At 37.2% G+C, this 15,117-nt stretch overlaps 1 protein-coding gene across 1 annotated transcript in view; it reads right to left on the minus strand.

The window, feature by feature from the left end:
- CCDC73 (coiled-coil domain containing 73) overlaps positions 1 to 15,117 on the minus strand; it is a 116,216-nt gene that overhangs the window by 25,038 nt on the left and 76,061 nt on the right. The window contains exons 10-12 of the mRNA XM_008686940.2: positions 7,369 to 7,497; positions 6,810 to 6,869; positions 5,563 to 5,667 (exon numbers count right to left, since the gene is read on the minus strand). Of these exons, the coding sequence (XP_008685162.1) occupies positions 5,563 to 5,667; positions 6,810 to 6,869; positions 7,369 to 7,497 (294 nt within the window). The remainder of the gene's footprint in view (positions 1 to 5,562; positions 5,668 to 6,809; positions 6,870 to 7,368; positions 7,498 to 15,117) is intronic.

Raw genomic sequence — 15,117 nt, forward strand, 5'->3', positions numbered from 1 at the left:
TGTCTTTTGGTTCTACTTTCTGGAAAACTATCTCAATATTACCCTCCAAACTTTTCATTGTACTTTTTATGTTACTAAACTATTTTAAACGTTCTTTTTTTTTCCTGAGTGTTTCTTTTTCTAAAGACTCCTAATTTTTGTTTTTTGTGGATTAATAAAAATATTTCTCTTAATGGAGTATATTTTCTTAGTTTCTCTAAATTTTTTTCATTACCCTATCTGTTTTGTCTGATTTGCATGGTAGAGACTTTGTCAAGTGCCCAGTGATCTTTAACTGCATGTTCATATTAAAAATGAAGTATTAGGGCACCTGGGTGGCTCAGTCATTAGGCGTCTGCCTCTGGCTCAGGGCGTGATCCCGGCGTTATGGGATTGAGCCCCACATCAGGCTCCTCCGCTGGGAGCCTGCTTCTTCCTCTCCCACTCCCCCTGCTTGTGTGCCTTCTCTCACTGGCTGTCTCTCTCTCTGTCAAATAAATAAATAAAATCTTTTTAAAAAAATGAAGTATTAAAAAGTTGGTTGAAAGTTTTGTCAAATGATGGGCTTCACGGTAGGCTGATCTGGTTGAGTAATTTCACTGGGAGAGTTTAACTGTAACAGCCTGTGCAAGTTAGTTCCCCCAGAAAGGAATCTTTTTTTTTTTTTTAAAGATTTTATTTATTTATTTGACAGAGAGAGAGAGACAGCCAGTGAGAGAGGGCACACAAGCAGGGGGAGTGGGAGAGGAAGAAGCAGGCTTCCCATCAGAGCAGAGAGCCTGATGCAGGGCTCGATCCCGGGACCCTGGGATCACACCCTGGGCCGAAGGCAGACGCTTAACGACTGAGCCACCCAGGTGCCCCCCACCCCCCAGAAAGGAATCTTCATTCTCCTGTCTGGAAGTGGTAAGGCTAGCTGTCCTCTAAATGGGGAAACAGAGCAGGAAGATCTCAGATTTCAGTATTTAGATTTTTCACCCTGTTTTCAATATAATTCTCTCAGGAACATGCTGGCAAACTGGCTCCAACAATTTTTTTTTTACAGCATTTGCCAATTTTAAACATTCCAACCATGGGCAATTTCAAGCTACCACTAGTTTCACAACCAGCTCACAAAATGACAGCAGCTTTAACAGATCTCCCTGGTATAAGCTGTCTCGAGAACACGACTGGATTTCCCAATCTCAGCTGTCCCTCAAACTCTCCAACATAAATCTTCTGCCAAGTAGAAGACAGGCAGTGCCTCTTTGTGCAGGGTAGGGAAGAGAATTCGGAGACATGAGAGCTTCTACCTTCTTATATACACCTTCTAGCTCTTGGCTTCAGTTGCACATCCAGCTTCTAGAGGTGATGCTTGCAATTCCTGAGCATTTCTGCACCTTTGACTTGGTTTCTACTTTTTTTAATCTGCTAAGTAAATTACTAATTTTCCACCTGGTTCCCATTTAAAACTTAATTTTTATTGTTTCCTCTCTTTATTTACTTGTCCTTGAGGATTTATTAATGTCATTTTATTGCAGTTTCAGGAGGAAATCGGAAGTTAATGTGTAGGCTCAATTCAACATGTTTAACCAGAAGCCCAGATCTGACAATATCTGAGCTTAACAAAGATTCTGAATTTATTCATTCATTAATTTAATACAATTTAATGAGCTCCTACTGTGTGCCAGATACTCTTTTAGACTCTTAATGCTACATGCACGAAACTGTTACTGTTCTCATGGAATTTAGACACTATCAGAAAATTATTTGCATTTGGATTAATAAACCCCAAAACCATTCTGAAAAATTGGATACTGCATCAAGTCAAAATAGAATCATCTGTTAATGTTTTAATATACCAAAAACTAAGTAATTTATCCTGGTTAATACTATGACTATAGGAGCAAACTAAGTACATTATTCTTGTGAACACGATGACTACAGCAGCAGAACTACACTTAGGTTTAGACTGAACTATGATTAAATCATAGTAGAAAATATTTTCTATCATGGAAATTCAGGTCTCTATGCTCCAAACTGTACTATTAAAAAAATGAGACAGATGGACAGCATGATTGCACGGCACTGAAAAAAAGTAGGCCATTATGAAGAGTAATGATCCCTTTTAATACAGGTGGAATTAGAATGCTCCTCAAGAAAACACTTGAGATATCTATGCAGCATAATCCTCAGCAACAGTTCAACATTAATATTTTGTTATACTATATATCAGTAGTTCTCCAACACCAGTCTGTAAACAAGTACTGATCCATGACAAAATTTCACTAGTTAATGGCAAAGTCTATACAAGTCACCAAATGTCTTTTCTTGTAAAGAACTGTATCTATTCAGAGATTATATCCTTAATATGTGGCGTTAAAATATTCTTTTTTATAAGATGAAAGTGATGACAGATGGTGTTGCTTATTTTTAATGTCCTTATTTATCAAAATAAAAAGCTGACAATTCTATCCTGTTCTTGCTAATACTCTGCATGAAATTTCCATATGAAATCTAGTTTTTCTGTGTACTATCGAGGCTCAAATAATAATGGTGCTAGTTAAAGAGGCATCTGGATTATACAAGATATTGGCACTTACATCTAAAAGATCCTGGGACCATAGTTACAGGCCCTGTTAACTCAAAGCAACACGTGACTGTCTGTCTCTGACTACTGCACACGCCGCAGAATTCAACAACACATAAACATTGCCTTTAGAGCTCATGAAGGGTAATTCAAAAGTTGTGGTTTTCGAATAAGTGATCTAACAAAAGTTGGCAGGTCTCACAGATCTAGGAAGAATACACTAACAATGTAATGTTGTAGAAATAGTGCTAGAGCAGAATGAGGTCAAAAATTTAATTTGGGGTTTGCCGCTAATTAAGAAGCCTTGATTACACTTTTTGGATCTCTAGTTCACCATGAAATGAAATGAGTGGATTGGCTGATCACTAATATTTTGTTCATCCTAAAAAATCTGTTTCAACTCCTTTAAATGGACAAGAAAACAATCCTGATTCTAGAGAATCAGGGTAAATTCGGGGGTATTCAGGGTAATTCAGGGTAAAGAATTTGGGTAAATTCTATTCTATGTTTCTTGGGAGAAGGTTCAAAATGTTAGAGAAAGCCCCAGTCATCTATCTGTAGGGTGGGTAAAGTAGGTGGGGGGACACTTACTTATGGCTGGACTTCCAGAGAAATTTTTTTCACTAGTCTTACTGGAGGAGGTGAAGGGTTAAGAGGAAGGAAGAGTTTGGGGGCGCCTGGGTGGCACAGCGGTTAAGCATCTGCCTTCGGCTCAGGGTGTGATCCCGGCGATCTGGAATCGAGCCCCACATCAGGCTCCTCTGCTATGAGCCTGCTTCTTCCTCTCCCACTCCCTCTGCTTGTGTTCCCTCTCTCGCTGGCTGTCTCTATCTCTGTCGAATAAATAAATAAAATCTTTAAAAAAAAAAAAAAAGAGGAAGGAAGAGTTTGATCCAGCATACTGCTTCCCTCTCCCAGGTCTAAGTTTTACAGTACTGGGGGCAGGCAAAGAAGGCAAAACTCTCTTTACATGATTAGTCAGAGAACATCAATGGTGAGGAGGCAGATCTTGCATTGTTCAGGTTAAGTGTGGTTCCATTCAGTGATGATGAAGTCAGCATAATTTGTGGGGCCCAATGCAAAACAAAAAAAGCAGGGAAAACACACTATTGAAGGTACTAAAATACAAAACCTTTTCCTTCCTTCATGGTCACTGCACCCCCCCCCCCTTCTCTCTCTCCCTGTCAACTTATCATGGTGCTTTTTATTTTCTATTTAATGTCATGAATCTCTGGGCAGGCGGATACTCACAGGGCAAATGCAGACCCTCACAGATGCCTAAGAGTCTCACCACACAACTCAGCACATGCAAGATCCACCTGCGATGGGGTTCTACCTCCTGTAAGCTGCTAGACCCATGTACTATGTCCAGGATGGAGGTGGGGAAGTCAATCTTTCTGTCCCATGGGACCTCTGCCCCAATCCATGGCAGATGGGTAACCCCCAACTGATGGCAACTGCCAGGCAGGGATATACCTCAGTATCTGGATTGAGGACTCACTCCCTGCCAAGTCATCTACCCAAGGTGCCAACGCATGGCCACCCTGAGACAGAGGGTGCTGCAGGGCGCATGCAGTGGACCCAGACCCTCCCTGTTATATTTAGGCCTGTTATATTTGTTCCTTACCACCAAAGGTAGGGACAACAGAACACAGACCTTTCCCCATCAATGTGACCACAATAGTGGTGGGGCAGAACCAGAGAGGATGAGGCCAGGCAGGGCCCAGGATAACAAAGCCTGGAAGAGCCAGCAGTCAAAAACTGGTCCTAAGAGGCAGTAGGAGACAGGAGAAAGCTTAGGCTCCAAGCCCCCAATGCTCCATCTTCCCATCAGACTTAATTTACAAAACATAAATTCAAAGATAAAAATTAATAAACATTTCAACAGCGTGAACACAGAACATTAAAGCTGAAGCACAAAGCCCTTCTGAGTATGGGTCCCTATGCAACTGCACTGATTACATACCCAGGAAGGTGGCCTTGGCCTCTGCGGATAGTGGTCTTTACATGGGAGGCAACTGTAGTTTTCTTGAGGAATGTTCAGCTTCACCTTCATTACCAAGAATCCCTTCAGAGGAGCACAAATATCTTCCACTGGTCACCACAGTGGAACCCGTCCCCAGCTCCTTCTCTTGGACTGGACATCTCATCACTTGGCCAGTGGCACACAGGACAGTTTCTGTCCTTCCTAACCTCCATGTTCCATCATGTGGAGCCAAGAAACCACCAAAGTTCTCTCTTCTGCAACTTTCCTGGGCCATATAGCATCAGACAAGTGTAATACACTTCAAGCCCCATTGGTACATATCACTCCAAAAACCTGAAATCTCTGGACCATAACTGTGCATTAGTCTATATGTCCTTGGTATAATACCAAACTTCAAGAAACATATGCCAAGTTCTTCCATATGAACTTACCACAATTTACTCTACTGGCAACACCAGAGTGGACCGTCAAGTTTCTACAGCATCTCAAGCATCCATCTCTAAGACAAGATGGCACTTTCCCCTTTTTGTACCCCAGTCTTTACATGATTTTCACATAGAGTCCTTCATTTAGCTTATGCAGGAAAATGTACTCCCCCTCCCAATTAGGGATGTAACAGAAAAGCCTCTCTTATTGAACTCTCATTCCCAAGACATCAGTGGTGATAACTTCTTCCCCCCTCCAATCATTTGTTTGGATCTGCCCTCAATTTGTGGAAGTTCACTAACTGCTCTCTTCTACTTTCAGTTTTGGTCTTGGTCACAATTCTAAGACAAAGAAAAAAAAAATCCTATCCAATCTGTTACAAAATTAAGTCAGATACTTAATAAAATCGAATATTAAACTAGTAACTTAAATGTTAAAAAAATATGTTCATTACTTCAGACATTGATACCAAGTTGATGAAGAAGGCCATATCTTACCCCTAAAATTCAAAATTATCTCAGATAAAGTTGGGCAGATAAATGCAACTAGACAGGTAAAGCTCATTAAATGGAAATATACTATCTGTATCTCTATATACAACCTGATTATTTTCTTTTAACATCTTCAACTTTGCTTCCAGTTCAGTACTAACTTGAGTTTGATGCTGAAGTAACTGTTGCATATGTTGGAAAGAAATGATGATACCCTTTAAAAAAAAAAAGTACACATATATCAGTTGAAAGAATTTTAAGTTTGTAGGTATGTTTCTAAATTCATTCTTAAACTACATTTTCTGATTTCTTCACTTATTATCTTTATAGTTTAATTTCAACACCATAATAAATAAGACAGTGAAATAAACTACTAGCACTTTTTACTAACTTAATATATAAAATAATTACATTATATGACTTCTTTCAAAGTACTATATCTAAGAGTTTTTCAAATAACTAACAGTTTTTTGAAATGGACCATGAATTATGGGACACTACTGGAAAATGTGAAGAATTTAAAACCAAAACTTTTGTTGGCTTGTCTTAAAAACAGTAAATGCATCGCTACTGAAATGTCATATTGCTAATGAGCTAGGATGTCATGGTATATATTCAGAATGAAATGGAGGAAAAACAGAAAAGAAAAAAAGAAACAGAAGAACTTTTCTTTCACAGACCTTTTTTAAATAGAAGAATTATAAATATCGAATAGATCCAAATGAGAGCATAACATCCTATAAATGCATGCTCTAAGCATACAGACCTTTCAATAATTATCTGCTAGGGTACCAATGGTCTAAACCATCAAGGAAAAAACTGATTTATTTTTATTCTTTTTATTTATTCATTAAATATTTTTATGTAATACTTTTCCAACTTTATTAAGATACAATTGACAAATAACATTCTGTAAATTCAAGGTATACAACATGATGATTTGATACACATATATGGTGCTAAATGATTACCCTAATAAGATTAATTAACATTTCTATCACTTCACATAATTACCATTTTTGTGTGTGTGGTGAGAACATTTATGATCTACTCTTAACTTTCAAATATATAACACAGTTTTGCTAATTAAAACCATCATGCTGTACATTAACTCCCAGAACTTACTCATCTTATACCTGAAGTTTGTACCCTTGGATTTATTTTTTAATGGAGGAAATGTCCGGCCCGGTTAAAAAGGTACACATGTATCCATTCAATAGACCCTAACCAGGAGCTTACTATGTGCCAGGAATTGACCTAGACATGATTCCATTTGTTAATTTAATTTTTTATTTCCCACATTATACCCGGTTTTAAAAATATTTACTGGCTCCCAAAATGTCTTAAGATTGCTTGCCTTTTTTTCTTCTTGAACATGTGCGATCTCTTCATTAATCTTCTTATTTAATTCCAACTCCTTTAAAAAATTGAGTGATTTTAAAGTTATGATATAAAATTTAGCAAATTCTATATTTAATTCAGTGCTCAATACGTTTAGGAGAGTCATGGCCCCTTCCTGCCCGAGAGTACCCACGTTTGTTTGCTGGTGAAGGAGTGGCACCTAGTGAAATAGAGGTGGTACGAGATACCCAGCACAGGCTGCTGTGCAAATTTTAAATACTCACATTAAAAAATCACAAAATTCCTCATCTCCAAAAGCTTTTCTGGAGACACCACTGTACCATAAGATTACCTACATTATATTAAAGTGGAAATAAAATGGTTATAGACAAATTGTATTGTCTTAAATTCTTGCTGATAATGGCAAAAAATTACCTAATAATGAAAAATAATTGGCAATACCTTTTTTTAAACTACGTATATTAACTTTACAAAGGAACGTTTTTATATTATAATTCTGAAATTCTCATTTTACAAAAACAATTATATAAACATGAATACATTTAATTAAATACCATGTTAAGTCTTTCTTGAAGTTCTTGAAATTTTTGTTCTTTAATTGTTAAATGGATGTTTTCTTCTCCCATCTTATGTTGACATGTGACCTTGGACTTTATCAAGTCTGAGGTAACTTTTTTTAGTTCCTAAACATAAGAAATATAAACAGTAAATTCAGTATAAACAGTTCATCAAAGAAAGGTACTTTTCTGACAGCTTTAAAGTCCATTTTAAACCTATCATTATAATTTACTGCATTCCACATATCAAGATAATACTACTGGTCCACCAAGGTCTATTTCCCCTAGTTCCCTTGCAAGACAATTAGCCAAGGTGGGAATGCTACAGGGATAGAATTCATGATTTTTTTCCCCTTAAAAAGTGCATAATACTAACCAAATGAACTAACCAGCCAGAAGCAGGGTGTTTTCATTTATTACTTATTTAACAAAAATCTTCTGAGATAAAAAAATAATAAAAGATTATCAATTTCCACGTTCATTAGCATCTAGTAAAAAATATATGTGAGAATCATAATCTAATATGATGAGTGATATATTACAGAAATGTACAGAAGCATAAAGAAAAAGATTGGTTGAGGGCATCAAGAAGGCATTATTAGGAAGAGTGGATTCTGAATTGGGTCTTTAAAGAAAAATTTGCAAAGAGGACAAAAAAGTAGACATTCCAGACAAAAAGGTTGTACATGCACAAACATATACAAACATGAAAGAGTATGATACTTTTCAGGAAAAGAGATTAGGATACGGTTGGAGCTAATATGTTGTGGAGGAGGAGAAAGAGCAGAGTATTCATGGTTGTGGCTAAAAATCTGACAGGATTCAAATACTGAAAGGCATTTGTAGGCCAAACTAAAAAGAGCTTTAACTTTATCCTATAGGCAATGAGGAATTAATAATTGAAGGATTTTGAGTAGGAAAAAGACATAAAATTTGTAATTCAGAAAAATAACTCTAGCATCATTACAGATTATTAGAATTGAGGAAGATATAAAAGAAGTCTTCGTTGTAAAGCTACATGTCCACTGAACTTAAAAGATGTCACCCAAACACGTTATAATTCTGAAATACCAACTTCTGAATTGGTGTGTAATTTATTATTCTGCTGTTCTGTGTATACTGACTATATTAAATACTTAAGAATCTGATTTTTCACATTCTTAACTACACAGTATCTGAACTCCCTTTGAATTTTGGAGGAATTCTACATTATAAGAATCCACTGTCCACTAGAGGACCCAGAAATGCCAGATACTAGCTTTATAAGCATGAGGCCAGATTCGGCTAATCAGACGCACCTGTCCCGGATATTGGATCAGGAAGTAGTATCACAAAGAACAAGAACTGCTGCAAATCCTTCTATGGGTAGGCTTTAGGGGCAATGCTAGTAATACCACGTTTCCATGGACAACAACGGTACCACTGGAGCAGGAGCAACATCCACCACAGTCAGCAGTGACAGTACAACCTACAACGTACAACACTCAGGAGTGGAAGTTGCCTTTATGGTATGGTCTTGGATACTGCATAGCTTCCCTTGTTTCTGACCATTTTCCAAGTCTGAGATGACCAACATCCAAATTCCTTTGCTGACAAAAATCATCTTGGAGTTAAGAGTCCTAATATACTTTACTTTTTAAAAGACTGTATGTAAGAACTGAATAAATAATAATAACAAACAACTCTTTTGTAGAAAAAAAGTTAATTCATTAGGGTGGTGAGATTACAGGAAATTGTTATTTTCTTCATTGCACTGATTAGTATCTTTTTTTCTAAAGTAAACATGTATTTCTCAAGTATCAGTGCATAGGAGATACATATATATAGTATATAATAGTATATAAAGCTATGGAAACAGGGGCAATCACTTAGAGTTATTAGTTAGAAGAAAGAAAATGGCAAATGCCCGAGTCCTAAAAAACTCCAACACCTATGGATTACATTAGAAGCTCATACAGAAGGCTGAGAAGTACGGTCAGCTAAGGTAGGTGGAAAATCAACAGTGTAATATTCAGGAAGCTGAAAAAGGAGCAGCAGAAAATAGGGCTGTCAACATGTCCAGAGTTCTACATGTTATAGCTTCAGGTGCCACATTAAAAAGTCACCCAATTATAACTCAATACCTAGTTCGAAATCCAGGAGAAAGGATGAACAGTTTTGGTTCACGTGTCCCTCTCAGATATGTACACTGCATAAGAGGACTGCTAAAGTAACCGCACGTGGGTCAAGAGATAGGACTTGACACTTAGAAAAGCAGGCAGACAAATTAATAGCCGGTACAAAGAGAACAATCATTATGAACTGAATAATGAAAGAAGTCTGAACAAAGTAGGTAGGCCTTGAAGAGTGAGTAGTTTCCTGGATATCCTCCATTTGTCTGTCCTCACTCTCCACCCTTTCTTCATACTGCTCTGTCCCCTGTGTGCTGATATCTGTGGATATAGCAAACAGTTTTTCTTGCCCTCTGGCTCCTGGTTGGGTTCAATCTCTGGAAGGCACCAGCAAATCAGTATGCTGGGAAGACAAAGAGATTGAGGTATTTCCCTGGTTCCTCCCTACAGGGCCACAAAATGACAACAGCTCTCTACCAAAGGTCACAGCTTCTGAATTCCGCTTCTTCTACAGCTGTACCTACAGCTGTCTCCAGGTTCCCAGTATCTGCTTCTTTCCCTTACCCCCTCAGGTTTATGTGGTATAATCATTTCCCCATTCTTTCTATCCCTGTGGTGCTTTAGTACTCCTCATGGTTTCCCTGAACTCTGAAAACTTACCATAACTTTGTAAATAGCTTCTGCATCAAACTTTTCTCTTTTACCCGTTCCAATGCGCCACCTGTTTCCTGACTCAATCCTATTTAACACAAGTAAACTGAGAGAAGGGATTTTAAGTGTGGGAAGGGGATATGGAGGAAAGCAAAGACAAAAAGGAAGGAATAATGAAGAATTATGACAACCGCAGCAAAGATTTTGCGTTAAGTAGAACAGAAGATGCTTAAGAAGTAGCAGGAAACGATGCTGAAGATATAGAATGGGGCCAGACCATGGAAGCTGTGAAAAACCAGTTAAAGAAGTATGGGACTAAATCAATATGTTGTACACCTAAACTTACACAATGTTATACATCAGTTATATTTCAATAAAGCTGGAAAAAAATTGGGACTTGATTCGGTAGGCAAAAGAGAACTATTCCATCTACCATTCCTTCTATACATACTAAGTATCTAGCATGTCAGGCACACACAAGCAATGTATCGAACTAATGACCTAGTAAAGTTAGTTTGGCAACAAGAATGAATAAAAACCAAGGGAGCCCAGGTGCTTCAGTCAGTTAAGCATCTGCCTTCAGCTTGGGTCATGATCCCAGGGTCCTGGGATCGAGCCCCATGTCAGGCTCCCTGCTCAGCGGGGAGACTGCTTTTCCCTCTCTCCCTGCTCATGCTCATGCGTGCTCTCTCTTGCTCTCTCTCTCTCTCAAATAAAGAAAATCTTTTTTTTAAAAAAAAGAATGAATAAAACACAGATAAAAGAACACTGGCTAAGGGGCTATTTTATTAACACAGGCATGAGATGATAAATGTCTATACTATTAAGAAACAAAGAATGGCAAATATGAGATATTCTAAAGGAAGTTATAACTGAGTAGACAAAGGGAATGAAGAAAAAAGATTATTCCAGAGTGTCTAGGTGAAGCTAAAAGAAATGAAAAGAAAAACCACGAAATATGAAAGAGAAAGCATGACAATGGAAAGGAAATGGGAAATCTGCCTCACTGATAAAATAGATGAAAATGTATTAAAACAATAAGAAACAAGAGATGAACAATGTTCTCAGACTGACTGTTAAGAAAGCCAAAAAAGCACAAATTACTATACCTGAGCCATAGGTTGTTATTTAAAATTTTAAAAGTCCTTCATTCATATTTTTTCAAATTATACAAGGCTACATGTGATGAATTCCCTCAAATGAAGTTTCAATGTCCCAGCAATGGTTCATCTTCATAGCCAGCAAGAGGACTTCTTTGGAAGGAGAGTTGCATGAATTTTGGGGGATGTGGAGGGAGAAAGGAGGGATATGGAGAATGAATAATTAATCCAATGTGTGCCCTGCTGACCCTGAAATTACAGTAAGTCATAAAAGGAGAGGACCTGCAGGCAGTTGAAAATACAGAACTGAGATTAAGGGAAATGTGAGGCTGGAAATATAAAGTCATCCACATGAAGTGAATGACTGAATCACAGAATATGAGAGCTCACTGAAAGAGACCTTAGGATAGAGTTTTGGATGAATGGATGAAAAAGGATAATCAAGGAGCCAAAGGAATTTGAACCAAAAGACCCTTAAAAAGTGAGCTATCAACAGATGTTATAAAATGAACACATTTTATATTTTAAACATCTATTATTTCGTACAAAACACAATATTCTGTAATTAAAAACACAAAGGGGCAGTATCAGGATGCTTTGGTTACAAGTACCAGAAAACCATACAAATAATGACATTTATTCTTCCACATAACATGAAGTCCAAAGTTGGGTAGGTTCTCCACTTTTATTCAACATAGTACTAGAAGACCTAGCTCCAGCAGTCAGACAACAAAAAGAAATAAAAGGCATCCAAATTGGTAGGGAAGAAATAAAACTTTCACTATTTGCAGATGACATGATACTATAGATAGAAAACCTGAAAGACATTACCAAAAAACCACTAGAACTGATAAATGAATTCAGAAAGTCACAGGATACAAAATCAATGTATGGAAATCTGTTGCATTTCTATACACTGACAATGAAGCAGCAAAAAGTGACATTAAGAAAACAATCCCATTTACGATTATACAAAAAAAAAAAAAATCTAGGAATAAAAATAACCAAAAAGGTGAAAGACCTATACTCTGAAAACTATAAAACATTGATGAAAGAAACTGGAGAGGACACAAAGAAATGCAAAGACATCCCATGCTCATGGATAGGAATAACAAGTATTGCTAAACTGTCTATACTACCCAAAGCACTCTACAGATTTAATGCAATCCTTATCAAAATACCAAGAGCATTTTTCACAGAACGAGAACAATTCTAAAATTTATGTGGAACCTCATATACTCTGAATAACCAAAGATTCTGAATAACCAAAGCAATCTTGAAAAAGATAAACAAAACTGGAAGTGTCACAATTTCAGATTTCAAGTTATATTACAATGCTGTGTAATCAAAACAATATGCCACTGGTATAAAAATAGACACAGATCAAGGGAACAGAATAGGAAACCTAGAAATAAACCCACAGTTACTTGGTCAATTAATCTTTGACAAAGCAAGAAGGAATATATAATGGGAAAAGGACAGTCTCTTCAACAAACGGTGCTGGGAAATCTGTAGAGCTGCATGCAAAACAATGAAACTGGACCACTTTCTTACACCATACACAAAAATAAACTCAAAATGGATTAAAGACCTAAATGTGAGGCCTGAAAATATAAAAATCCTAAAAGAGACCACAGGCAGTAATATCTCTGACACCAGTTGTAGCAACATTTTTCTAGATCTGTCTCCCAAGGAAAGGGAAATAAAAGCAAAAATAAACTATTGGATCTACATCAAAATAAAAACCTTCTGCACAGCAAAGGAAACAATCAACAAAACTATAAGACAACCTATGGAATGGTAGATTTTTGCAAATGACATATACAATAAAGGGTTAGTATCCAAAATATATAAAGAACTTATAAAACTCAACACCCCCAAAACAAATAATCCAATTAAAAATGGCAAAGACATGAACATACATTTCTCCAAAGATGACATACAGATGGTCAACAGACACATGAAAAGATGTTCAACATCACTCATTGTCAGGGAAATGCCAATCAAAACTATAATGATCTGTTGTTACCTCACACCTGTTAGAATGGTTAAAATAAAAAACTCAGGAAACAGCAAAGTGTTGACAAGGATGTAAAGAAAATGGAATATTTGTGCACTATCGGTGGGAATGCAAACTGGTGCAGCCATGGTGGAAAACAGTATGGAGGTACCTCGAAAGTTAAAAAGAGAACTATCCTATGATCCAGTAATTGAATTCCTGGGTATTTACCCAAAAAATACAAAAACACCAATTCAAGGGAAATGGATACATGCACGCCTATGTTTATAGCAGCATTATTTACAATAGTCAAGATATGGAAGCAGCCCAAGTGGCCAATGATAGATGAATGGATAAAGAAGATGTAGTGTGTGTGTGTTTGTGTGTGTGTACACAATGGGATATTCAGCCATAAAAAAGAATGAAAACTTGCCATTTGCAATGATATGGATGCAGCTAGAGAATATAATGCGAAGCAAAACAAGTCACAGAAAGACAAATACCATATGATCTCACTCATGTGAAATTTAAAAAACAAACAAGCAAAGGCAAAGAAAAAAGAGAGAGAGAGAGAAATAGAGACAAACCAAGGTAACTGATGGTTACCAGAAGGGAGTTGGGTGGGGGGGATGGGTGAAAGAGATGAAAGAGATTAAGAGTACACTTATGACGATGAGCAGAGAGTAATGCACAGAATTACTGAATCACTATATTGTACACCTGAAACTAATAAAACACTGTATATTAACTATACTGGAATTAAAAACTTAAAAAAAAAAAGTTGGGCAGGTTCTTGTGTTGGTTGATTCAGGCACTCGATGATTAGGTTATTTAATAAAGACTGGGTATTACCAAAGACTAGGATATTTTCATTTCTCCACTTTCCAGTCTTGGGACCATCCTCTTTCTTCCATTGTTGGGACTATAACAAGAGACCAATTTAGGTACTGCATAGCAACTGTCTCTTCCTGGAACTCTTCTAAAGAGTAAGAAAATTTTTCTTTGAACCACCTCCTACTGTCCAGAACCAGATCACAGGCTCATTCCTGAACCAAACACTGGAATGAAAAATGGATCATTATATATATATTTTTAAAAGATTTTATTTATTTATTTGACAGAGACAGTGAGAGACGGAACACATGCAGGGGGAGTGAAAGAGGAAGAAGCAGGCTTCCCGCTGAGCAGGGAGCCCAATGCCGGGGCTCAGATTCCAGGACCCTGGGATCTTGACCTGAGCCGAAGGCAGATGCTTAACAACAGAGCCACCCAGGCATCCCAAATGGAGATTACATTAACTGTCTTAGAGACACACTGATCATATAAGGTGGACTGAATATTGGGGGAATTATCACAATGGCCACTACAAGAAAAATTTCAGCTAACATTGTATAATACACAGGTTGTTTAGAATATTACTGACTACAAATATTATATAGTATAATAGAAGATAAATGGAAAATATTTTTTACAAGTTGATTGACAGTAATTCACCTACTCTTTTCTTTTTTTAAAGATTTTATTTATTTATTTATTTATTTATTTATTTATTTATTTGAGAGCAAGCAAGTGAGGAGAGGCAGAGTGAGAGGGAAAAAGAATCTGAAGCAGATTCTGCACTGAGCCCAGAGCCCAACACGGGGCTTGATCCCATGATGGAAAGATCAGACCTGAGCTGAAACTAAGAGTCACTTAACCAACTGAGCCACCCAGGCGCCCCTCATCTACTCTCTTTAGGTTTCGGTTCTCTTTACAAAAAAAGAAGAGGTTGGATCCAGTTACTGGTTTTTAAATTGTGCTCCAAGAAGTCCTAGAATTTCCATGGAGACCAATCATAGATGCTAATAGAGGAGAAAGAGCCCCTAGGTATAGCGCCAGTGTTCCT

The sequence above is a fragment of the Ursus maritimus genome, unplaced genomic scaffold (assembly GCF_017311325.1).
Source record: "Ursus maritimus isolate PB19 unplaced genomic scaffold, ASM1731132v1 scaffold_23, whole genome shotgun sequence".
Lineage (NCBI taxonomy): Eukaryota > Metazoa > Chordata > Mammalia > Carnivora > Ursidae > Ursus > Ursus maritimus.